Source organism: Tiliqua scincoides, chromosome 3 (assembly GCF_035046505.1).
Source record: "Tiliqua scincoides isolate rTilSci1 chromosome 3, rTilSci1.hap2, whole genome shotgun sequence".
NCBI classification, from domain to species: Eukaryota; Metazoa; Chordata; class Lepidosauria; order Squamata; family Scincidae; genus Tiliqua; species Tiliqua scincoides.
Window position 1 is genome coordinate 139,321,040 of NC_089823.1, and position 26,196 is coordinate 139,347,235.

At 42.0% G+C, this 26,196-nt stretch overlaps 1 protein-coding gene across 2 annotated transcripts in view; it reads left to right on the top strand.

The window, feature by feature from the left end:
* BMS1 (BMS1 ribosome biogenesis factor) overlaps window positions 1-24,469 on the top strand; it is a 36,783-nt gene extending 12,314 nt beyond the window's left edge. For both annotated transcript variants that reach the window (XM_066619845.1, XM_066619846.1), the window contains exons 8-23: window positions 700-896; window positions 3,261-3,400; window positions 4,576-5,336; window positions 6,222-6,323; window positions 7,333-7,487; window positions 8,892-8,973; window positions 9,331-9,407; window positions 10,008-10,190; window positions 11,602-11,790; window positions 13,004-13,184; window positions 15,396-15,454; window positions 15,950-16,072; window positions 17,988-18,135; window positions 19,560-19,735; window positions 20,954-21,115; window positions 23,950-24,469. In XM_066619845.1, coding sequence (XP_066475942.1) covers window positions 700-896; window positions 3,261-3,400; window positions 4,576-5,336; window positions 6,222-6,323; window positions 7,333-7,487; window positions 8,892-8,973; window positions 9,331-9,407; window positions 10,008-10,190; window positions 11,602-11,790; window positions 13,004-13,184; window positions 15,396-15,454; window positions 15,950-16,072; window positions 17,988-18,135; window positions 19,560-19,735; window positions 20,954-21,115; window positions 23,950-24,180 — 2,966 coding nt within the window. In that variant the 3' untranslated portion in view covers window positions 24,181-24,469. The remainder of the gene's footprint in view (window positions 1-699; window positions 897-3,260; window positions 3,401-4,575; window positions 5,337-6,221; window positions 6,324-7,332; window positions 7,488-8,891; window positions 8,974-9,330; window positions 9,408-10,007; window positions 10,191-11,601; window positions 11,791-13,003; window positions 13,185-15,395; window positions 15,455-15,949; window positions 16,073-17,987; window positions 18,136-19,559; window positions 19,736-20,953; window positions 21,116-23,949) is intronic.
* The last annotated feature ends 1,727 nt before the right edge of the window (window positions 24,470-26,196 follow it).

The window sequence follows — 26,196 nt, forward strand, 5'->3', positions numbered from 1 at the left end:
GGAGGACTCATCTCATCAGCACTTTCTGCAGGGACACTTCTGGCTATTTTGAACTACATTCCTAGCTGTTCTTCATAAGCGGCAGCTCTACCACTCAGCCAGACTTCCTGCCCACTCAGCCAGACCTCCTCCAGAACTCTATTGAGACCTACCTGGGATTATCAGACTTTAAAAAAGGAGACCTAGAAAGAAATAATAATTTATAAGTAGTAATAACCAGAAAAATACCCTCAAAACATTTATCTCCCTATATTTACACATGCTTGCAAACTGCAGGAGCTGAGCTCTTTGCAGGGTAATTAGCAGCTACAGTATCTGATTTTTGAATAACCTCAGGGCTTGAGGCAAATAGTTATCTGATCTTTCCATCACTCTTTGAAGACCTACCAAAAATCAGGTCCTGACCCACAGTTTGGGAACCACTGGTCTAGTCCATATAAGACTTGACAGATGTAAAATCACTACATAATGTATTGAGGTAACTTTATTTTTCACCTTTTAAAATCTCCCTTCCTCCAAGGAGCTCAGGGTAGTATACATAGTTCCTCCCCTCTATTTATCCTCACAACAGCCCTGTTAGGTAGGTGAGGGTGAGAAATAGTGACACTCCCATGGCCAGCCAGGAAGCTTCATGTCTGAGGAGGGGAGGGGTATGCCTTTTTTCATACACCTTTTTAACTTCCATACTTTTTCCATCAGGTGTTGGGGATTTCACTGTAAGTGATGTCAGCTTTCTGCCAGACCCATGTGCTCTTCCTGAGCAGCAGAAGAAGCGATCCTTAAATGAGAAAGAAAAACTGATTTATGCCCCACTATCAGGTGTTGGTGGTTTAGTGTATGACAAAGATGCTGTTTATATTGACCTTGGGGGAAGTCATGCAAGTCGACGTGCAGAGGTAAGAGTTAAGGCATTTGGCATAATTTTTGATATTGCATGCCAGGTGGCCTGCGCTGTATCCACCACAAGATTGGAGCCAGAAGTGGCTTAGCCAGAGGCAAGGGGAAACTCTTCCCCCTATCCCCAGGTAAGCCACCATGGCCCCAGTGGGTCTCTTCGAACTTGCGCCACCTCAGGAGGTGGCACAAGTCCAAGGAGAATGGAGTGGCTTCAAGCTGCTCTGCACTGCTTGGGAACAGGGTTTGGATCTAGCATAACAACTGGGTCCCAACCGCGCCTCCCGCTGCCCACCTGCCTGCCCCCGGGACTGCTCTCCGCTCCCTCCCACCTTGTCCCTGCCCCCGCAGACCCCTAAATCGGCCAAGATCTGCTGAAACAGCCCTCCCTCCCCAAGTCAGCGTGGAGGCTGGATACAGCCTCCGTGGGCCAGCGCATGTCCCTGTGCTGGCCCAGCCGATTCCCGAAGAGGCACAAGCCTCCTGGGACACAGTTAGGATTGTGCCCTTAGACCAGGGGTCCCCAAACCCAGGGGCCAGATGTGGCCCGCAACAAGCCTCTTTCCGGCCTGCGGCCAACCTCTTGTCCCCTGAAAGCCTCCGGCCCACTCAACTGAACATGACCAGAACTGTGCTCTGATTGTGTCTGGGGGGTGTTCTGAGAGCCAGAGAGATTGAATGAATGAGCCCATTCATTCATTTATTCACTCATCTAAGTTCCATCTCTAATTTATTTTTTATATTCTGTATTTAAATTTTTTTCTGACCCTCAACACCACGCCAGATATTTAATGCAGCCCTCTGGCCAAAAAGTTTGGAGACCCCTGCCTTAGACTGTAATCCTGTCTTGCTCACCTCTAAGAAACATCTCTAGTTATAAGTGTGGCTTGACTGACCTTTCCATTGTGAATACACCTCAGGCTGGCATTGGAAAAATTAGTTAATATTTCAGCATATGAAATGGCCCTTGACTGTGGCTAACTGAAGCAACAAAGATAGCTTTGGCAGGTACAGAATTGAAAAGAGTGATTTAAAAGACAATGTGGTGATGGGTTTGTTTTTCCTATAAGGATTTTAGCTCTCTGTGTTTGGTTCCCCCCAACCCCCATTCTGGCTTCATACTAGAAGTGTTTCCCACACTTTTAATGGGATGGGTGCATGTTTTTCTGAATCGAAAGTGGGGAGACACTTCATTCTTACTGCCAAAATAGTTTATTTTTAGAGTGTGTAAGAAATGCCCTCCCTCAGAGGAGCCTCAGTCCTTGTATCTTTTACATAATTTGTTCTGTGTGCACCTCCTGAATGGAAGGAGGCGAACCTAGAATAGTGACTCATTTAGAGACAGTCTCCTCTAGTCAGGTAATTTGACCTTGTCACACCTGTTGCAGAGTTGTTTGCTCTCAGAGGAGATCCTTTCCTGTGAATGGGTGCTTTGGGCTCACAGAAGCTTTCAGTTAGTTATTTGGGCTAGTTTAATTTCTTTCAACACGTAGCCACCCCACCCCTTGCAGCACACTAGTTCCCCAGCATCCAGTTTGGGAACTGTTGCTTTAGGGCCAAATCCAATCCAGCTGTCTAGTGCTGATAAAGCCATGCTGACCAGGTGTGCACTGCATCCTGTGGTGAGGGAGTAGTCACAGAGCCCTCCTCAAGGTAAGAGAATGCTTGTTCCCTTACTTTGGGACTACAGTGTGGCTGCATCAGATCTGGAAAGTTGGATAGGATTGGGCCCTTGGTTTAATAGTCCCTGGAACAGTATGGAAGATTTCTCACTTTCTTGTCTTGTAAGTGGACCAATGAAAGTGTAATGCTATTTGTTAATGGTGGTTAAGAGTGCAGCACTGCCTTTCTAACTATGTTCATTCAAAAGAAAGTCCTACCATGTTCAGTGGGGCTTATTAGTAAGTGTGGTTCAGATTGCTGCCTGAGAATGTTGCATGTGTGCTGAGCCAGTGATGGTGTGTATTCAGGATTTGTTTTTTGACTTTTGCCTGATAACTGAAATTGTCAGTTTTTGCCATGGGTATGTATCAGTGGAGCCCACTGTATTATTGTCTGGAAACTGCTATAATTTTTCTTTAAAATTTGACTGCATGTTATTATTTATGTCTGAAGTTGTCTGGAGGGAAAATGAAGTTGCTGACCTGGAAGTAAGGTCAAATGAACTTGCTGGGAAATTACTTTGGTATAGATGTGCATAGAATTGCACTATAAAAGTTCCCTTCTTTAGCTTGCTCCTCTCTTTAGCTTTTTAAAATATTCAGTAGAACCCTTGATGATTGAGAAACGTTAATAGTGAGAGTCGTGCACTCTGGTATCTTGTGTGAAAAGCAAGTGAAGTTGCTGAAACAATTTTGATTTGTCAGGAAGAAGTAAGACCAAATCATGAACTAGTCCAGAGCCTCATCTCCACACAGTCCACTATTGATGCTAAGATGGCTTCAAGCAAAGTGTCTCTCTTCATGGATTCCAGACCGCTAGGGGCTGAGGACATTGAAAACCAAGGGTAGGTTTTTGGTCAGAGGTAACATTTCCTGAAAGCAAGGAGGATCAATTACAGTTGCTATTTTATTTGTGAGAAAACTTCATACATGTGCTGCCTGATCATCCACAGAATATTCATCCTTGGATATGACTCACTGCGGGTTGGGGGATCTGGGGGAGCTCCGACCAAGCCTGACCTGAACGCTTTGAACACGATCGGAGTTGCGTTCTGGTTCACGTCTGGAGAGTGTTCTGATGGCCAGGGAGGCCTCTCTTGCTCTCAGAATCCCTTCTAAAGGTTGAAAATAATCACTTCCAGTTTAAAACCAAAAACTAGAAGTGACCATTTTGGCCCTCAGATATCATTCTGAGGGCTGAGGAGGCCACCCCACCCCTCTGAGCACCCTCTGGCCACAATCAGAACATAGCTCTGGTTGCATTGGGAGTGTTGGGTGCCAAGACCCGCAGATTTGATTATCCATGGGTTTCAGCATTCATGGGGGTTCCAGGAACAGAATCCTCACTATTGCCGAGGCACAACTCTACAGTATCCACTTGCACAAGTATCCAATGCAACAACATTAAACAAACGTAAAACAACTGAAATAATCACAGAGCACAGATAGCAGATAAGCAGTGTAAAAGTGGCTAAAATGTACGTTTTTAAAAAAACCAATGCATTTATCAACTCTTTGCAACTTTGAACATACTAGCAACACAGATCCTTTGGAGTCCAATGGTGCTCTTCACATGTAGCCATCTGGGAGCAATTTTTCATTGCTGGGGGCTGTGTATGAATGACACAACCATATGGGTAGGGCATGCTGCAGGAGTCTTTCCACCGGATTGCCTTCTTGATGCCGAGCATGTGACCTGTGGCTCATGGAATTGTAATTCCTATGTAACTTGGGCAAATGTGTGGGAAGTTCACCTCTGTTGGAATTTTCAAAATCCTTTTTAAAGCATGTGCTTGGCTACCATAGTTGTAGAGAATATTTTGTAGTGGTATTGGTTCAAGAGAGGAAATCAGTAGGAACATGCCATCTCCTTTATTCTAATGGTAGAATGGGGCTATCATTTTAAATCCCTAGACTCTTAGACTAAAAAGTCACTATTGTTGCACGACAGGTGTATTTTCAGCATTTTTTAAATGACTCATGAAATCTGTCTTCATGCTTGATTTTTGACTTCTCTTAGAAGCATTTTCGCAATGCCTAAAGAAGAGAAGGAAATAGATCCTTCCACAGGAAGAGTACGACGGAAGGCAGTGTTTGAAGATGCAGAAAGTGAAGATGGAGAAAGCGAGGAGGAAAAAGATGAAGACGAAGAAATGCTCATGGATGAAGATGGGGATGGGACTGATGTTGAGGAGGAGGAGAAGGGGGAGCAAAGTAGTAAAAGCTTTCTTGGCCAGGAGCAACTTTCTAAGAGGCTTAAAAAAGACACTCAACCAACTATAGCGGAACTGCCAGTGTTTGCCGACAGTGATGACAATCTTGAGATGAGTTCAGATGAGGAAGCAGAAGAAGTTGGCCTTGATGGTACCACAGAAGAGACAGGTGGGGATGGACAAGAAAGTGAAGAGGAGAGTGTTATGGATTCTGAAACTACAACGGGTAATACAGAGTTACTTAATAGACCTAAGCACCATGAGGAAGGCAAAGGGTTGAGAAATAGTAGGAGCCTGGGTAGAAAAGTGACTCTGACTACAGATTCTGGAAACTGCTCAGCTGAAGAAGCATTTGCATCTGACTTGGAAGAATATTTCTCTTTGGAGGAGGAAGGAGAATCAATGGAAAGTTCTGATCCTGAGGTATCTGATGGGGAAGATTCTCAAGCAAAGAGTCTTGAAGTTAAGATAAGTGAATCAAAACCTGTAGAAAACAATGATGTTGAAGATCTGTTGAAAGAGGAAGAGGCGTATAAAGAAGTATCTGACTTATCTGTAGATACGGCTGGTATGTATACATTTCTTCCTTAGTATATTTGACTCATGCTTTCATTGTGTTTGTCCATTTCCTCTTGATAGTGATGTTTTCCAGTTGCTTGAAGAAGGAGCTGTGTAGAACTGCTTGCTGTTGAATCAGGACTGTCTTGTGGTGTGGTGTCAGCAACCATCTCTGTGAATGTGATGTGCCTGAAATGTAAAATACAGGTTGAGTCTCATTACTCGCGAGGGTTCGTTCCAAGAACTCATGTGGATGGCAAAAAACAGCACTGTAGCAAATCAATTTTAAAAACAAAGTCTCTTTGCTCCAGTGATTGAAAAACAACCTTGCTGACCTTTTGTAATACACACAGAGGCAATCAGTCTTTCTCCAGGCGCTTAGGCTTCACTAGGAGGCAGCAATCCCTCCCTTCACCTGTCTGGCATTATTAAATAAGACTGTTTTTCTTTAATTTAAAGGGCCCTTCTCATCAGCTTTGAGATAGAAAAATCTGTGGATACTTAGGTTATACCTGTAATCACTTGTATGACTGTCTCTCTGCAACAGTAAAAAGCAGTTTTTTAAACTGTGATTTTAAAGGGGTGCATTTTTCCCCTCTAGGGATCAGCACATTCCTTCTCATTGGCAGGGGCCATTTGTGTTGAGTCAAATCTGTGTATGAAAAATCCGTGTATAACAAGGCTGGACCTGTAGTTCCATTACTGTTCATTGGCATTCAGTTGTGTGTGAGTGTGCGCGCATGTTTAAGTTAACAGGGATAAGCATACTTGTCACATAAGATTAAGACATAAGAAACTAAATGGAAAGTAAGGGTCAAATGTATGGATGCAAGAATCTATGGCTATTTAGATTAACCCAATCAGACAAGAAAACAGCATTCTGTCTTTTTTTCAGGTGCGCTTAAATGGAAAGAAGGCCTTACTCAAAAAGCAGCTGAAGCTTTTCTGAGACAACAGCAGTCAGCTCCCAATCTCCGTAAACTTGTTTATGGGACAGGTAAAAATATACCTTGTTCTCAAATGCAAATCTAAGGCAGAGCAGGTAGGGGAACACAAACAGGCAACATTATAATTCCATAAAAATCTTTTTGTAAGCTTGCTGTCCCACAGGTATCTAAGTTAATTATTTGTGGCACACTAACAGACTGCAAGAAGAAAAGACCCAGCTCTTTCCCATTTTATGAAAGCTTGGTCATCTGCATTCTTGCTTGCCAGAAACAGCCAAAGGGCTACATGTTTGTCCCTGATAGGCTCCTCACTTTTAGGTTTTAAGTCCTAAATACAGTTAATTTCCAAATTGTTTAACAGCACAGGCACCTCTAGGAAAGCCAAAGTAGAAACTCATCAGACCACCAGAATAAAGTTAAATTTCAATCTTGTGTACCCTGCTGATCACAATGATGATGTAGATTTTCTTATAGTGATAACACATAAGAAGTTAGTTTGCAAGTTACAGTTGACTAAGGCAAGATCATGATAACGCCAATGAGATGAATGAACTTAATAACCAAGACGAGAACAGACCTCAGGAGATAAATGTGGATAGTGATGGCAATAAAAATATTAAGATTACCCTTGGAGGATTAGAATTTCAGTTTTAGATCTTGGTGTCGGCTGGGTAGACTCTCCAAACTGCACTGCAAATGAGAAAAATTCTTGGCTTCCTCAACCTTCTGACAAAGTCAACAGTCTTTTGAGAGAAGCAGAGCATCTTCTCACTTGTGCTGACATTTGTGCTGAGGTCTGTATTGCAGATGAGAAGTTGGGGAGGGAATGTGTGCAGCTGAGCATCTTTCTTGCCAAAAAGACTAGGACACTAATTTTTGGCAAATTAGCGAGTAAATTTGTGGGTGCTTGCTCTTGATTTTTTTACGTTTGTCTCTCACTCTAAATGATATTTTTCAATAAATAAGTTGTGCTTAAACAGAATGTTGTAACAGGATTGTGATGCAGGATAACAATATGAAGCATTGAATAGCTACAGTTTTTGTTTTTGTTTTATTCAGTGGCTGAAGATGAGGAGGATGAAGGTGAAGCAAATGAAGATCTTGGAGGATTATTCCATGTCAGCCGTCCTGACAAAGAATCAAAACGAAAAGCAGATGCCCTGGACTGCTCCAAATATGTTGTGGAAGCCCCACAAGACTGGGACCTAGAAGAGGTGCTTCCCCTTGAGATTGATGGCTTATTGTGTACTTAGAATTGTATGTTTTGGGGATCTCCAACTTGTAATTTGCAAGCATCACAGAGTCCCTGAACAGGTTAAGAAAATGAATAGAGGGAGAATTACAGCAAATTTGCTGGAAATATAATACTAACTTGTCCTCTTCCAGCCACATGTTGAAGCCTGGAAGGAGGAGGTGCTGATTATAGCAGAATTTAGCAACCCTTGAAATTAAGAGTCTTGGGGAAATTGTGAATCAGACTGGTAGGAAGAAGGGGGTTGTGACTGGGGTTTGGAAGAGGGGAAGCAATAGCCATTGGGATGGTTGTTTGAGCAGGACAGGGATAGTTCAGGAGGGAAGATAACTGGTGGTGGAAGATTGTTTGGGAGTGAGTAGGAATTGGAGAAGGAGCAGCAATATTGGAATTGTGCTTACATATATTGATATAGTTTACATTTGACGCCTCCAATTGTGCAGAAGACCGTTTTTTAGAACTGGCAATCTTGGGGGGGGGGTATTCAAAAAAGCTACTTTGTGATGCAGTAAAATTAATGTAGAGTAGTTTCTCCATCACTTAAATGCTGGGCTGACCTGAGCCAACTTTGTTGTGCTTGACTGGCTTTTGATCTTTTGAAAACTGTGTTGGCCAAAAATGAACTTTAGTGGCTTCCTTCAGAAAGTTGTGGGCCGACTGTGTATCAACCAGGAGGCACCTGACAGCATTTTAAAATAATGCTATGGTGGACTGAGATCATTGTGAGTAACCTAAATGATTACAGGTGGAGCCTATTTATCCACGTTAGTTCCATTCCATGACTCAGCAGGACACGGAGCCTGCACTATCTCAGTGAGAGGGGGGGGAATTTGGCAAACACTCCCTGGGTTTTTTAAAGCAATCCCTCTGTTGCTACCACACCTGCCTCTCTCTGTGTGTGTGTGTGTGTGTGTGTGTGTGTGTGTGTGTGTGTGTGTGTGCGCGTGAGAGAGAGAGAGAGAGAGAGAGAGCACGCGTGCTCCATTTTGCTGCACGTGCTCTGGCTACAGAGGTTTTCAGCCCCCCTTCCCCTCTTCAGCCTCTTTGCTGGCTCAGGGGCTCCAAGAGTGTTACTGTTCCTTTGCAAGGGGAACCTCTTCCAGGGCTCCAGGGCTATTTCCCTGCCTGTGCCAGGCGGAGCCTTTTTTGCAGTGTTTTGGGCTGCCTGGAAACTGAGCAAGAAGCCATCAAAGGGCAAAGGAGGCAAAGGTGTCTGTGACTTTCAGTTCCCCTCACCCTTTTGAGACAAATCAGCAGATAAAAAATCTGTGGATAAATAAGTTGGACCTGTACAGCTAACATGGATCTGTAGTATGAATCTTTAGTTTCAACAGATGGCAAGAATGTTACTTGAATCTTTTGGCAGGCTATGGACACTATTAGAGACTGTTTTGTGACAGGAAAGTGGGAAGCTGATAAAGATGCAGCTAGACTCCTGAAGGAAGATGGTGAGTTGACTGTTGCTCCTTTGCTAGTTTTTCTCTGAAGAGCTCCAGGAAAAGCTATTATTTTGTAGAATTTTGACAGAGAGCTTACGGGGGAGGTTACTGTGGTACCAGCTTTGATGTGGCAGGGGCTAATAATCTATGAGTTTAGGGATAAATGAGATGGGAAGGGGGGATAGTAGTAAGTTCTTCATTGTGGTCCATTAAATGAATTGTGAGGAAGGCTTTTGTGGGGAGGAATGAAAAAGAACACTTTGGGATGCATGTGTTGTAAAGAGTAGAAGTATTAGTAAAATATAAGTTGAGAGATTCCTATACAAGAAAAACTAAGACTTGAATATATTCAATTTTTTTTAACAGAAGAGCTATATGGTGATTTTGAAGACCTTGAAACAGGAACTGTACATAAAGGCAAACCAACTATTCCAGGAGATGAGGTTTGAGGAGCAATAACTTTTGTTTACCAAAGATTTGCTGGTTGAATATTGGTCTAAACATAGCAGAATATTGTAAGAAAGTGCAAAGTGTCTTGCGAAGGGGAACCCATGTTCTGCACTGTGCATAAATGATTCAGGTTGTGAAGATTTGCTTGCACTGCTCAGTTGTATAAATGAATAGTAGTGATTTGATCTTTGTCCACATTTTTTTCATCATTGTCCTATAGCATGAGGACCCTTATTCATGATTCTTGATGGTCTCTTAGCATTGTGCAAATATGGCAGGTATTTTAGCATTGTCTCCATTTCCTGTATCGGAAAGTGCCAAATATCCAGGTGCTTTTCAATCATCCCATTTCAGTATCTTGGGGAAGGGTTGCCAACAGGCCTAGGTTAATCATTTCCAGTTCACTATGGCCTGAATCAGTGTGGTATGTTTGAAACAAGAAAAAAGACAACTGGCAGGAGCCAATACATACTTGCCCTGTTATTTTAGTTATAAAATTAGCTCTTGGCAGGATAACTTCTTTACCTTGGTCACTGCAGGTGCTGTCATCTTTCTGAAAGCCCTGAATTAAGTGTGTTTCTTTTTACTACTAGGCAACAAGTGAAGAGGAGGAAGAGAATCATGGGGGTCAAGATTACAAAGATGATGAGGAAGAAGAAAAAAAGAAGCGCATGGACAAGAAACGAAAATTGAAGGAAATGTTTAATGCTGAATATGATGAAGGGGATGCCACATACTTTGATGATCTGAAAGGGGAGATGCAGAAGCAGGCTCAGGTATGAACTTCATATTTCTCAGAGTTGTTCTGCAGCACAGCGGCCAAGAAAAAGAGTGCCTTTTTCTTCTTCATAGAGTCTACAGTGGGGGCAAATGTACTCTAGTGGGGGAGGGTGCTTTAGTACTTTACCTCTCCATGATTCTGATCTCAATTACACTCCCTCTTCCACATGCTATCTTAATTAGAAAAAAGCTTCCATTGAAAACCCATGGAAACTTAGGGTTTTCACACTTAGGGTAGAAATCAAGGTGAGGGCTAGGTGTTAAAGCTTCCCCCCAGTCCCTGACCATAGTCTTGTCCCATGTTTGCTTCTTCCCTCAGTGTATCTTTTTTTTGGGGGGGGGGGGGGGAAACAGAACACACCAGGCCATGTGACATGTTTCACATAATCAAGAAGGCTCTGGCTTGGATCTTACCAGGTGACTTTAGGGTAGCCACTTTCTCTACCTCTGTCCCCATTTGTTACTAAGATTGTGTATGCAGTGAACACTCTAAAAAGTGCTGTGCTTGCAGAATGGGACTTTCGTGTCCCCTCCTCTGTTTTTGTGCAGCCTCCAGAGTACTCCCTCAGAAGCCGATCCTGAAGGTTGGGGGACTCCCAAGAATAGTGTGGGGTATAGTGTGGGAGAAATTGGTGGAAATCTTGCTGTCTCCTCCTTGCGTGAGCAGAAGTGCTGTTGTGTTCACACTAAAGCTAACCAGGATTCACTCCAATGTATTATAATTTGAGAAGAATATACTTCTGCTTCTAGTTAACTAACTGCTAACTTCTGCTAACTGAGTAAGAGGCACTTTTTCAAGTGGGTGCTCCTCTTACTTTTAGCAGGGGAAGAGTAACTGGCCCTCCTCACCCCAGCAGTGTCTTTTCTAGTGGCTGTCAGCTGGTGTTCTTTTGCATCTTTTTATGTTGTGAGCCCTTTTGGGACAGGGAGCCATTAGTTATTTGTTTTTTCTCCGTAAACCGCTTTGTGAACTTTTTGTTGAAAAGCGGCATATAAATATTGTTAATAATAATAATAATAATAATAGTTCATTAATACATGCTAGAATATCATATAAATGTTCTTAATTATTATAAACTTGAAAAAACTGAATTGTGGTATAGGTGGTAGTAGGGCTCAGCTTTAGGAAAATCTAGATAGATAATGAATAACAAAGTAAACATGTACCACCAATGTGATGATACAATCTTAGATTTGCTTTTTTAAATTGCTATATCTTATTAACAGAATTGTTGAATCCAAAATATGAGATGTAGCTGTGCTGTTCAGATCTTATTGGGTTCCAGCAGAACCCTCCCTCCTGTAGAAGCTTTGTCTGTTCTTATTGGGGACTCTTCTCTGTTGTGCTGACCTTTTTATTAGATTTTTTAAATTGATAGTTCTTTGCTTCCTGTTTCTCACACCTAGCTTAACCGAGCTGAATTTGAAGATCAAGATGATGAGGCTAGAGTTCAGTATGAGGGCTTCCGCCCTGGAATGTATGTCCGGATAGAACTGGAGAATGTCCCTTGTGAACTGGTGCTGAATTTTGACCCCCACTATCCAATGATCCTGGGTGGCCTTGGAAACACTGAAGGAAATGTTGGTTATGTGCAGGTATGCAATCTCAATATTGTATGTTATGGAACAAGACTCTCATGTGCCAATGTGCATAACTTTTTTGAATGCACAAACATGTTTTCCCCCCTCCCTATTTCTGGTTCGGTGCTAAAGCCATAAATTATAGGAGAAGCTCTGTGCTGATGTGTCCTGAGTAATGCTAGTGTTTTACAAAACACTTTGGGATTAAAACTTCTTTACAAGGATGTTATTCTAGTGTGCTGCTAGATGTAAATCCTTCCATTTTTTTTTACATCTGTTATTGCTCTTGGCTTGCTTCCATATTCCTTGCTTAGGTCTATTTTTTTTTTTCCTCTCATCCTTAGTTTAGGCTGACAAGTGAGTTCTAGAACTTGGGCCCAAATCCTAACCAACTTTCCAGCACTGGCATAGCGGTGCCAACGGGACGTGTGCTGCATCCTGCAGTTGGGTGGCACTCATGGAGGCCTCCTCAAAGTAAGGGAATGCTTGTTCCCCTACCTTGGAGCTGCATCGCCCTTATGTCTGTGCCTTCCCCTGTTCCTAGGAAGCTTATGCTTTCCTCTCAGTAGTTTGAATGCCATTCTGGGATAGATCCAGCAGAACCCTCCCTCGTGTAGAAGGTGTTATCTGTTCTTAATAGGGCAGTTTTACACCTGGTGCTAGAGAGTTTAATGAGAAAAATGAAACTGACGCTGCAACCCTAACCACACATTCCTGAGATTAAGCCCTGTTGAACAAAATAGGACTTGCTTCTGAGTAGGCCTGGTTAGGAATGTGCCCTCAATCTGATCTGCAGTTCTGCTTGTGCAAGAGTATGTGTAACTTCTTGTATGGGCAGAAATGGGAGAATTGTGAAAGAGCTAATATAGCTACAGGCAAATACATGTGTTAATGTTTATGCAATAATTCGTGGAATAGTGGAAGGGCTCTGTTCTTGAATCCCGTCTTTTGACTGACCATCGGGAGATAAAACGTATTCTATTTGTTGTATTGCATTGATTCCTGAGACACTTTTATTTCCAAAGCTCCCATTTAGGCATTAGATATGATTGATCCATTTTTATCATTAGCAAATAGAAAACCTTCACTACTTTAACACACCTTTGATAACATGCTGTGCAGTCAAGGTGACATCAGTATCAAGGGAGGATAAGAGCTGCTAAAATTGTTGATGATAGTACTGAGGCTTGCTTTGTTTTTAATGAAATGGTTCCTTTGGTTTATTCAGATGCGCCTGAAAAAACATCGTTGGTATAAGAAAATACTTAAAACACGTGATCCTTTAATTTTCTCTTTGGGCTGGAGACGATTTCAGACCATTCCCATGTACTACATTGAAGACCATAATGGCCGTCATAGGCTACTCAAGTACACACCTCAACATATGCATTGTGGGGCAACTTTTTGGGGTAAGAGTAAACTCTATAACTTTCCAGCTGGAAGGGATGGAAGCACCAGGAGCTTAAGATTATGTGATTGAAAATAAATATTGCAAAATTGCTTGAAGCTTTTATAGTAGTAGTGCCTGAATTAATGAGTAAAGAGGTGAAAAGAGTTCATTTCTACTTAATTCATAGAACTATAGGGAAGGGACTGCAAAGTAGCTAGTCCTCTGCTTTGTGGAGGTAGGGATTTCCATGATCAAGTGTTCATTAACAAATTAGTTTATACACTTGTCTTTTATACTGTCCCTTATGAAAGTGTAAATCAGAATGCAACAAGTGTTCTATGCAGGAGATGGAATACATTTAGATTGGTTATAAATAAAAGGGTGGGCAGATCACAGGCATTTTGCTGGCACAATATCCCAGAATATGACAACTTGTCCAGTGCTGAAGATTTACATGTAGAGAGAGATGCCGGATAACTGTGCAAAGTCTCTGTCCTTTCCCCTGCCCCACCGTCATGTGGGAGGCAAAAGACCTGTGCTAGGTTTTTTTCGGGAGAGATCCTTTCTTGACTTGCTGTAGTGCAGTCTAGTAGATCCTGAGTGTGCAAACAAGACTCATCTCCTCTAATATAATTTGTTAGTATGTTGAAGATTCTGCTTGAGTTTTGAGAGGCCTACAGAGGTTGTTGTTTCTGAAACCTTTATTGGCATATCAAACGATTAACAATTGTACTTTACAATTGACATGACAATTTGCATAACACTCAACAATTTAAACAAGATACTAGAATTATTTAAATTCTAGTATTATTATTATTTAAATTCTGACAGCGTTACTTTAAGGGACTACAGGTTACTTTAAGGGCCTACAGAGGTTTTGTTGCCTGATGCAAGAGATGATTGCATTTGTCTTCATATCTTGCAAATACTTGATGACAATGGAATTATGTAAGCCTACATATGAGAAATATCATGAGCAACAGCAGCGATCAAGACAGTTGAAGGCTGGGGGAAAGCTGCTTGGCTTCCTTCCTCCTTGCGCCTATTGGTGAGAATTGGGGATCATGCTTAGAGAGAGAGAAATAGCTGCCTCAAGTGAGGAAGATCCAACCAGGAAGGAAGGTTTTTCTGGTTTCTGCATTCAGCCACTTCTGGGTTGGGAGATAGTTTCCAGGAAGCTCACTGCTTGGGGGGGGGGGGTCACCTCCAAAAGGGGCGACGCCAAAGTAGAGGGGCATGGGCCCTGTTTTGTATTGGATTGGATTGGCCAGGCTTTGAGGGCCCTTTAATCACTTATCTTTTGTCTCCAGACTATTGGTGGGAGAACAATCAAGGGTGAGGGCCAACCTTTCCTTCATATCTTTTGCCAAAGTCAAGATAAGACCCACAGAGGGTTGGTGGAACCTTTCCCTAGAGAAATTATATCTTTTGGCCTTTTCTTTCTGATTAGATTGGGAGCAGAACTTTTTTCTTGGGGGTGGGTGACGTTATGTGTGTTTCTTCCAAACAAGTGAGGTAGTTGTTTTGCTGTCAGTATTTTGTTGTTTTGCTGTCAGTATTTTGACTAGCTATGCTTGTGATTGTATTTGTGTTGTAGGAATGGTTTATAATATCATTACATTAATGCTGCTTTTATATACCTTTAAATCTCTCTCCTGTTTTTGCTCTATTGGTTGCTATTTTAAGTGTGTTATTATTTACTTATTTGCAGCATTCATGCTCCACCCTTCAGCCATCAAGGCTCCCAGAGCAATTTACATAAAACCAAACAGTGGAAAACGATTACAACATAAAAGGGGGTGAAATAAACAGATGCAAATATATCTTGCTGCTTCCTGTCCCCTCACAGGGCAGTTGATGGTTCTGTGGACACTGTGGTGGGGGGAGGGAAAAAGTCCAAGCTTAGAGGCTTCGGGGGTGATGGTAGTCATGATAGTTGTTTGCTGGCTTTCCTTTCTTCTCACAGTGCTGTTGGTGTTTTTATTACCTTGTTTCTATGGTTCTAAGATTGACTGGTTTTGTTTATATTACCCACTTGGAAAAGAAAAATGGAGTATGCATTTTAAGTCATTTTTAAGAAAACCAGTTGACCTCATTTTTGAAGGAAGATATTGTTTACATTGTTTTAGTGCCCTGTTTTGCTTAAAGTTTAACTTCTTTTGCTACTTTTAGCAGAGCATGTGTGTTGCTTAGCCGTACACTAAAGACTTTGGTCAACCTTATTTTTCAGGTCCTATCACACCACAAGGGACAGGATGTTTAGCAATCCAATCAGTGAGCGGTGCAACTGTAAGTATTTTAACACTTACTATGTTTCCAGTTACCTGTGATAATGATAGATTTCATTTATGAAGCATTCATGAGTAATTAAATGAGACGTTTAAAGAGATGGTGTGTGATTATATGAGTATAATCAGGTTTCTACAAATCTGCTTGCAAGGCAAGTGTCCTGGCCCTCTGACAAAGGCCATATTAACACTACATGAAAGGCTTCTCCCTTGTTGGTGGAGAGGAGAAGTGGTTTTTCATGGTTTGCTGCTGTATTTCTAAAAGCCCAACATGATATGAGAGCCCCCCCGGTTCTCCAGTACACTTGGAGGAAAGGATGGGTCAGTGGTGATGCTATAATGTGGCTTGGTAAGCAAAACCATTTATGAACCCCTGGCCTCAAAAACCATAAGTTGAAATAACACACTCTTAAATCTGGCATTTCTGTATCTTGAGTTCTCGACTTGGTATGTTTCTACCTGGTTATGTTTATTAATGTACTTGGTTGTATTTTAGCTTGATTTTCGCATAGCTGCTACTGGAGTTGTTCTTGACTTGGATAAATCCATAAAAATCGTGAAGAAATTAAAGTTGACTGGGTTCCCATTCAAAATTTACAAGAATACGGCATTTGTAAAGGTATGTGTTGGAGCTGTAGTTGTGGTCTTGGTAGACATATGGGATCTGGTAACCCACATGAGAATTGCATTTTTGTAAAGTGCATTTCTAACCCTTATGCATTAATGCATTAACCTAAAAGGATATGGAAAACTTCTGCCATTCAAGGGACGGAACACATTTTGCTTCAGTATATCCTTGTGGGCCCTGACCTGATCCACAGATAACTGAATCCACAGATACGGGATCCACAAATATGGGACTCTCCTGTATAAGCATAGGAGAAAGGAGTAATAGTTGAAAGAAGAAATTCTGCTGTATTTAGAAATAACTCTTCGCTGTTTTTAAGTTCAGAAGCCTTTGTTGTAGGATTATGGATTTTCTGATGTACCTGTCAAGATGAGCCCTCCAGTTGCGCAAGATTTGAAAACAGATACAGTAGAACTTCCAAAGTTGACCACCTCTCTATATTATCCACCTCCTTAAGTTGGACCTAATTTTCACAGTATGTGAACCACAGTATTATGACACAGTAATTGTCCACCTCCTTCAGTTGACCTAATTTTCACAGTATGGACAGACACTGCATATACACTTTGGGAGACTAACCTCTCTATATTGACCACCTCCATAAGTTGTATCTTGACCACTGCCCAGAGTATTAATTTACCCTCTGTAAGTTGCCCACTGAATGCGATACTGTGGGCCTGTGTTTTGTCTGGTTTGTCCCATCCTGGAAAAGCAAGAAGCCACGCGACAATCCTTCCCCTACGCCTGCTAGTGCATGTGCAAAAGGGTTTTGTAGGTGGGCACACTGCACATAGGCGACAGATCTGTGCCAACTGCCGATTGTACCTGGACATGTATTATGTTTTGAGGGACATGAGGTTGCTTGTGCATAGTGAAGCAACTGTCCTTTCACTTTGGTTCCCATCACCAGTGTATTACTTTATACTTATATTGAATCACAACTGCTATTTTGCTGCCTGTTCTCCCGGTTTGGAGAGATCCTTCTGGAGCACTTCACAATCCCTTCTGGTCTTCACCACTCAGAAAAGTTTAGTGTCATCCACAAACTTGTCCACCTCCCTGCTTATCCCTGTTTCCAGGTCATTTATGAAGATGTTGAAAAGCGCCAGTCCCAGAACAGATCCTTGAGGCACTCCACTTTCCACCCCTCTCCACTTTTTTTGTCAATTGCCCATTGACACCCACTCTCTGTTTCCTGGTCCTCAACCAGTTCCCAGTCCATGAGAGGACCTGTCCTCTTATTCCCTGACTGTGGAGTTTTCTCAACAGCTTTTAGTGAGGGACTGTATCAAACATCTTCTGGCATTTAGTGAATCTGAGGAGACCCAGTGAAAGACAGGCAGCCTAAGTAAAAAAAGTGTGTTTTTTAAGTAGCTGTTGGAGCTATGTAACATGCTACATGCTATGGGATGGCAAGGGATAGCATTGGTGTGCCTGTCTGCTATGAAACCAAGTATTTTTTTTAACTTACAAGTTTTTTAAGCTTATGAATTTTTAGGGTTTTTTTTTAAAACACTGTGGGCTGTTTATTCTCTGTCTCTTGATATAGATATAGATGATATAAATAGTAAGCATCACAAGAGGATCAGTTCTCACTGATATTTGCAATAAAACTTTTTAAAAATCCAATCTAAATAATAATTTGGCCTTGCATTTGTTGTCCTGGGAGCTAAATATGATATTTAAATGCCTTTTTTCCGTATGTTGACCACCTCCCTATGTTGAGCAATTTCCAGTTCTGTAACTTCAGTCCCTCCCAAGGAAAGTACTTGGCATGCAATTTGTTCCACTGCCTATGTTCCATGTGACAAAGCATTCAACCTGTTTTGGATGAAATTGCTCTCACCTGGAAATAAAGGCATAACCTTTCATTAATTGATTTTTATCTTTGTTTTGTGCCACATAGGGGATGTTTAACTCTGTACTGGAAGTGGCTAAGTTTGAAGGTGCAGCCATTCGTACCGTGAGTGGTATCCGAGGGCAGATCAAAAAGGCCCTTCGAACTCCAGAAGGGGCTTTCAGAGCAACGTTTGAAGACAAGTTGTTAATGAGTGGTAAGTTGCATCTTCCAGGTGAGTTTAGGCTGCAATTTTGTACACGCTTATCTGGGAGTAGGTCCTGTTGAACTCAATAGGACTTACTTCTGAGTAGATATTCATGGGATTGGGCTGTTGAACTTCTTTAATTGAATTGTTTTCAGGTATTCCTGAAGTGGTGATTTGACCAACCTAGGGCACAATCCTAACCAGGTCTACACAGAAGTAAGTCCTATTGTGTTCCATGGATCTTACTCCCAGGAAAGTGAGGTTAGGATTGCAGCCTTAGTTTCACATGGAGTCAGTGGCTTGTCTGAAAATTGATACACTTCCAGAAGGAATAAAGGCTAGCTTTCATACTAACACATAGTAAGGGAACATCATGGTCTTAGCACTTTTTTTTTCTTTTGGCAGCAAAGGGCTCAGATTTAGGGATGCTAAATTTCTTGAATGGCAGCTGTCCTAACTAGACATTTCTGCTTCTTAGATCTGTAGTAGAAGCCAAATGCTCTAATGCAGGGGTCTCCAAACTTTTTGGCCAGAGGGCTGCATCAAATTTCTGGCATGGTGTTGAGGGCCAGAAAAAGTTTTTAAATAATAATAATACAGGTATTTATATACCACCTTTCTTGGTCATTGGATATCTCCTCAGACTTTATTCAAGGTGGTTTACATAGGCAGGCTATTCTAAATCCCCGTAGGAATTTTTACAATTGAAGAAAGGTTCTATCTTTCAAGAACCACAACATTTCAGATGGATCTTTCTGATCTGGTATCACATTCTGGCCTCCGGTTTCCTCCCACTCAAGCGGACAAGCAGCTCCTTCATCTCTTACATGGAGGGCAGCCAAGCTCTTTCTTCGCTCACACCAAAGAGCAGGTGGAATAACTCAGCTTGTCAGCTGCTTCAAGGTCTCACCATTCACGGTGCTGGTGGCCTTAAACTGGCGACCTGCGAATGTTATCTTCAGGCAAATGGAGGCTCTACCCTCTAGACCAGACCTCCTGCCCAGCTATACCACTTCATACTAGGGGGGAATCACATTTTTGAGTGAACTCTTATGTGGGAGAACTCACCCAGATTCTAGCCCTGTACTCAAACTTTTCTCCCCAATGTGCTAGTTTTTTTATGGTGTTTTAGTTGCAGGGAGCTCTTCACATAAGAGAACATTCAACAGTGGCATTCCTCCACATATGTAGTTTGAAGGGATTCAGTCCTTTCTATCATCCTTTCTATCCTTTCTATCAGGATTCTTCCTTCTCATTCTGCTGCATGTGTTGGCCAGGTCGAGGAGAGCCTTTGAAGTGCAAAACATATGCTCTGTGTGTTTGTGTAGGCGTCTACATTGGGATTCACCCATTGATCCAGTTAACAGCTCTACACAGCTCCTCTGCTTAAAACCGCTGTAATTAAAAGCTGGACTACTTGCTTCCTTTTTTAGATATTGTTTTCATGAGGACTTGGTATCCTGTGTCCATCCCAGCCTTTTATAATCCAGTAACTTCCTTGCTAAAGCCTGTTGGTGAAAAAGACTCCTGGGTAGGAATGAAGACAACAGGTCAATTAAGGCATGAGAAGGGCATCAGATTAAAACAAAATAAAGACTCTCTGTATAAGGTATGGTGGTTTATGCTGTAATTCAACATTAAATATGTGTAACTCTGACTTTGTTCTCATCGGTACTTAGTATCAATGAAAGGGGTAAGGACTGAGCTGCTTCCATTTACTATGTTGGTTGTCAATCAGTGAGGTTAAAGAGTTGTAGTGAAGCACTAAAAGAGGCAGCTTTATTGGGAAGTATTACTTTAGTAAGGTTGCATTGTTCACATGTTATACTTGCATGCACTTGGCCACTTGAACAACAATTCAAATAGTGTCCTTCCATTATACTCACCAAGTATGTGCCCTGGAGTGGGTGTGAGATGGGAGAATGAATCTGCTGTTCCCTTCATTGTCTCAGTGTTTGGGTGCCTCTCGTAGTGTGATTTAACTTCTTAAATACACATTTTTCAGAGTTAAGGTAGTTTTGACTGCGTGATTTTCTCCTTACACACTGATTCCTAAACCTGAACCCTGTGTAAGATGTGACCTGACTGTAGTCCTATCTATATATTGCTTTTCAATTTAAGGGGGAAAAAAAGTTCCCAAAGCAGTTTATGTAGCAAAAGAGATACCAGTAAACATGCACTGGAAAAGATGCTATGCTGGGATGAATAGAGACAATTCCTCTCCTTTTGCTAAAATGTCAGAGAAACTACCATTTAAGAGGTGCATCTTAGCCCAGTTAGCAGAGGTATGTGTACCACAGGCCCATGTTAAGCTCATTCACTTGACTGTGTCCAGTTTGCTCAATCTCTGGTTCTTTTTAGCAGTATTCAGAATAGGATTCTGTCTGCATTTCAGTTCTGACAATTTGTTTTAAGATTATCTATCCAATGATAAAGGGAGTCTGTTAATACTGTGTCTCAAGTCATTGCATTGTAGGAGCCACTGCCATGCAGCTTTTTCTTACACTACTCAGGTAGCATGTGAAGCCTCAAACTATGTAGAATGAGCTCATCCTATGGCTTTTCCCCATGTCCCCATTACTCCTAGAAACTGAGGCAGAGCTGGCATCTGCTATTCCCACCTACTCCTCCCACCAGGTGGCCTAGAAATTCTGACCTTTTGTGGGAAGGAACTGTGAAGATAACATGAGGTGGTTATGATAACATGGTCAAGAGGTGTCCATAAAATATCTTCCACTTATATTGTGCCATATTATAATGAGTGAAAGATAGTCTTGATTTTTGTAATAAGAACATTGCTGCTCAGTGTTACCTTTGCTCTTTGTAGCTTATAGTTCGGGAGAAGAAACATTTCAATAAACTGCATATTCCAAAAGCGCTTCAGAAAGCGCTGCCATTTAAGAACAAGCCTAAGATCCAAGAAGGCAAAGGAAAAGTCCCCAAGGACAGGTGGAGACCAGCTGTTATCAGGGAACCTCATGAAAAGAAGGTAAGTATGTGTGTGTTTCTTTTGATCACAATCTGTTCTTGGTCTAAGAGCTACTTCATAATAGCACATTGGAAATTTCCTCTTGCCAGTTTGCAGCCTCTGCAACCCTCTTCATTTTTCAGTCCTTTAGGAAGATTGAATGCTGCCCCTGCACTCAGTTTATGTACACCTTTCTATTGCACATCAATGTTACTTCCCCATGTAGTGGTTCTGGTGTTGGACTTACACCTGGAAGATTTGGGTTCAAATTCCCAATCAGCCATGGTTCTTCCAGGGTGACCTTGGACCAGTCACTATCTCTCAGCCTTGCCTACCTCACAGGGTTGTTGTGAGGGCAAGGAACCATGTACATCACCCTGATAATATGATTAAGTGGTTTGTAACTTTCAGATGACAGACAAACAAACACACTGTAGCAGTGGTTCCCAGACTGGTGGGTTGTGACTCACCAGGGGAACTGCAGGAGGACCATTCCCCCTTAAGGGGAGTGGCCCAGAAATGGGTGCCCCCCATGGTGCTGCAGCAGTCTCACCATACATGAGTGGTCCTATTGGTGGCCTCCGGGAGGGTCCTGGACTCTCCTGGAGGCCAGTACAAACCCTCAGGTACATGTAAAAACCCCTTGGCCTTGGTGGTGGTGTGATAGCATTGGAGCTTTACCCCCACAAATACCTACATAAAATTTTTGCCAAGTAATCAAGCTCCAATTATCACTTTGCCTTATCTCCAGGGCAATCAGAGGGCAGAGCTTTTCAACTGTCAAAAGCTTGCTGAAGCAGGTCATTAGTTTCTATAGTAACTTTCTTGGGAAATTCCAGCCAAAGTTACCCTTTTATTCTCCTTTGTTCCATTTTGCAAATGCTATTGCAACCTGGTTCTGTTTTGCATTTAGCAGAGATCTGTTTTTTTCAACACCAGGATGGGATCCTCCTTTCCATTTGAAGCAAAGTCCCAGGCTACAATTCAGTGTACCATTACTTAAGCATAGCACCCATGCAAAGCAGTGGGTCTGCTTCTGAGTAAAAAGGGTTGCAAATACATGCAGCTGCATCTCTCTGTTGTGAATTGAATTGCACACTCTTAGTTATGTGTTATGGGTTGTATGTAGAGCTTTGGGTTTAACACACCAGACACCTTAAAAGTGGATTTGATTCATGGTTCTCCTGCAGTAGTTGCCAACCTTTTTCACTTGCATATCCCTTGGCAGCCCATTTCCATAAATTGTACCTTTCATATTAGCAAAATGTTTGTCCTTAATAATACAAGCCCTCATCTCCTCTATATGAAAGCCCAGACTTCATGTATTTATCACAGTGTTTTCTCTTTTTATCTGTTTGAAGAACACAAGACTCTGCCGTTGCACTGTTTTGCACCAGAATTGTGCTGAGAAATTCTGGGTGATTGATCACTTTCCAAATTATGTTTCAGCTTTTTTACTGCGCTGGTTGTCAATCACTGGTTCATAGATGAATTGATGACCAAAAACTAGCTATTGGTGGGGCTTTCAACAGCCTACTAGCTACCTTCCTTCCTGCCTTGCTGGCCCTGCAAAGCATTCTGGAGCATGACCTGCCTTTTTCTGCCATTATTCCATTCTTTTTCAAGTACCCCTAAAGGTCCTGTTGAGTGTCCCTGGGAGTACATGAATCCCAGGTTGGGAACCACTGTTCTACTGGTATGTTTACAGTGCACGGAGAGTGTTTACAAAAAGGTGGAGAAGACCAAAATTTAAAAAAAAGAAAAATATATGATCTTTTACTATGTTTTTAATAAATTAGAGACTACAATTCTTCGGTAACAATTAGTGGTAGGTTATTTTTCAGGAACTGGCCTCGGTTAAAATCAGACAAAACTATAGTCAGACACCCCCCTAAGTTTAACCCCCGACTTATCCGAGGGTCATAGAAAATGCCATGATTTTTGGCTCAAAACCTGCTCTCAAGTTATCTGTGAGATTGACTTATAGGCGAGTGTCTGCGGTACTTACTGCTGTCCCAAAGTCCTACTTGGACTTTGGGAACCGCTGCACTATAACCAGCTAATAATAGCTGGTCAGTAATAGCTGGTCACTATCCTAACCAACTTTCCAGGCACTGACATAGCTGTGGCAATGTGATGTGCACTGCATTCTCCAGTGGGGAGGCAATCAAAGGGGGCTCCTCAAGGTAAGGGTATGCTACCTTACCTTGGAAGTGTATTGCAGCTAGGCCAGTGCTGGGAAGTTGGTTAGGATTGTGCCCAAAGTCTCTTGTAGGTTTGTTTATATAATGTGTTTGATCCAAGGATCTGGATCGAAGTTTATCACCTTTGATAAACATCAAGTTTAATAGTTAGGTCAGTCATAAATGGGTAACCCACTTTTGGCTAATAGGACACCAGTGCAGTTGTTTGCAAGACGTTGGTTGCTATAAAAGACGTTCCTGGGCAAAGTGGGTCAGAGGCATCTAATCTAGGTTCATGTGCCACTCCAGCATTGTGTATAGGCTGACCTGGCATGTACTATCCAAGTGTCACACTTCCCTTTCTTGCTTGTAGCCCTTAAATCAGTGGTTCCCAAACTTTTTTGACTGGCAGCTCCCTTGAGCTACTGAGCCACTGGCCATGGCTCTCCATTAGGTCTGCAAACCTAAACATTGTATAGGGTGGTGGGTGTTTCACAAAGGTTCTGTGGCTCCCTTAGCTGGTTCCCACAGCTCCCTGGGGAACCATGGCTCACAGTTTGGTAACCACTGCCTTAAATCTTTTTAATTTATGCCCATGTTTGCTTGCGTTTGTGGCTGTCAGCCTTGTTAATTGCGTATGTGCTATACACACCATTCTTTGTTTTTGTAAAGATTGCAGCGCTTCTTACTGCTCTGAGTACAGTACACAGCTACAAGCTGAAGAAAACCAAAGTGAAACACTGCCAGCAGCTTAAAGAACGCCTTAAAGTGAAGCAGAAAGAGGAGGAAGAGAAGCTGAAGAGGCAAAAGGAAGCAAAGAAAAAGCTCTTCCGCATTATTGGGCAAAGGGAGAAGAAGAGGCAAAAGTCCAGCCTGAAAGGGTCTGCTGAAAGAGAAAAGTGAGTTTTTAACAGTTCTCTGCAGAGAGAAAGAAGGCATTTTACTCTGCAGTGCCTAATGGACAGCAAAACCCCAGATGCTACCATAACAGTCTGGACTTCATTGAACTTGCCTGGGAAGAAACAACACAGAGTGGGAAATGACAAATATTGTCACTTGAAGACATAGACATCAGGTGTAAATTATGGTTTGTGATGTTTATCACAATATGTTCGTGGAACTGAAGTGCAGGCGTTTCATACTGCACAGTATCTGAGTGTTCATTAAAGTATTTCCACTTTTTATTGTTGAATGGGAGTCATCTATGGGTTTGTGTTTAATCATGGAGTAGTTTTACTTACTATCACTGAATGAGTAATGGATGGTACATTGTGAACTAAACCTGTTTCTGCCCAGCCCACAGATGTATACATCTGATCCCTGTTGCATATATGCAACATTGGGCAGAAATGGCTTTTAATATTGATGTTCAAATGACACAGTCTGCTGAAAGTTTGAGGAACAGACCACGTATCAAGTTGAAATTGTCCATAAATGATTTCTTGTACACCTGAAATATAGGCAATGTAGCTAGGAATGGCAGCAACTTTTTAAAATGCAAAGATAAACCTTTCTGCCAAGTAGCTGAACTTTAAGCCAGCAAAAATACTCTAGCTTGAAGTAGCATCTCATTTAGGGAGAGTAGAGTACTCCATTATTATATACTATGTATATTGTTATGGGATACACCTGTGGTACAGGCCTTGTAGAATAAATGACACATGATGAAGCATAACTTGACTCGCTGGGCAAATCCTACATAGATCTAATTTCTGAGAGCAGGACAGTATACACCGGTGGTTCCCAATCTTAGAGGCCCTAGAGGCTGCTGCCTGATTTATAAATGCCAAGAGGCATGGCTGTAATGGCACTTGGTCAGCCGTGCCTCTCCCTCACCAAATTTGGGTCCTGAAGTCAATTTGGGAACCTCTAATATACACCATTCCTACACCACCCATACATTCCTTACACGGATTTTCACTTATATGGACTGCACATGTTAAGATAGTGCTTCCTATTATGGAGATTTTCACCATAAGGTCTTCCTCCCCTCTCTGAAAAAGTGTTGGGTGTAGCACTAGCACCACCTGCTGGAAAGTAAGAGACATAGCAGTACAAGACATCTAATTGCTGAATGATTGAGTGAACGGCAGAGTTCCCTCTAATTTCTCCCCTGAGTGGGCAGAGTGCTATTGTGGCTATATTCCCAGTGCTCCAGAGCATTTTCCTTCTCAGCATTCTGTCAGTTTCTCTCTTTTTGCCTTCTTCTGTCACCACCCCCTCCCCTGTGCTGTTTCTACAATTTAGTGTGCAGTATGAGTCCAAAGGAAGAGTGAGAAAGAGAGTGGGAAAAATGGGAAAACCAGTGAAATGTATGAGTTGAGAGAGTTAAGTTTGGAACTAAAGCTTAAGGTATTAGAGGGCAGTAAATGTGGTGAAAAACAAAAAGACATGTCTCTTGCTTTAGGTGTATTGAAAACTACAGTGATTCCTTAAGACTTTAGGCATTTAGAGTGATTTTTTGGGTGGGAATGGCTTTCGAACAAAGCCTATTCAACCCAATTGCCATTTGAAATGAATATAAAAAAATGTACTTGGACATCTGGATGTCCACTATAAAGGCTGTTTTCAGGAATGGATTAGGTATAAAGGGGATTAGGTATAAATGGATTAGGAATGGATTAGGTATAAAGGGGTAGTATAAAAAACAAAGGGTTGCCACCAAAACCAGCAGTCCTTTGTTGAGTCTCTTCCTCCCCCCTCTGAAATCTGTACTGTAGCTACCTCAGTTTCCCTTCTGTTACCCTGCTAGTGGCAGAAGCAGAAGAGAAATACATCTGCCCTAACACTTTGGAGAGTGGTCACTTCTGTGATTCAAGATCACTTGGAAAAGTGAGATCTAAACTCTAGGTTTGCATTTTTGCTTGTCATAGAAAGAACAACATTGCTTTTCAGTAAATGTAAATGCAAATGCAACAG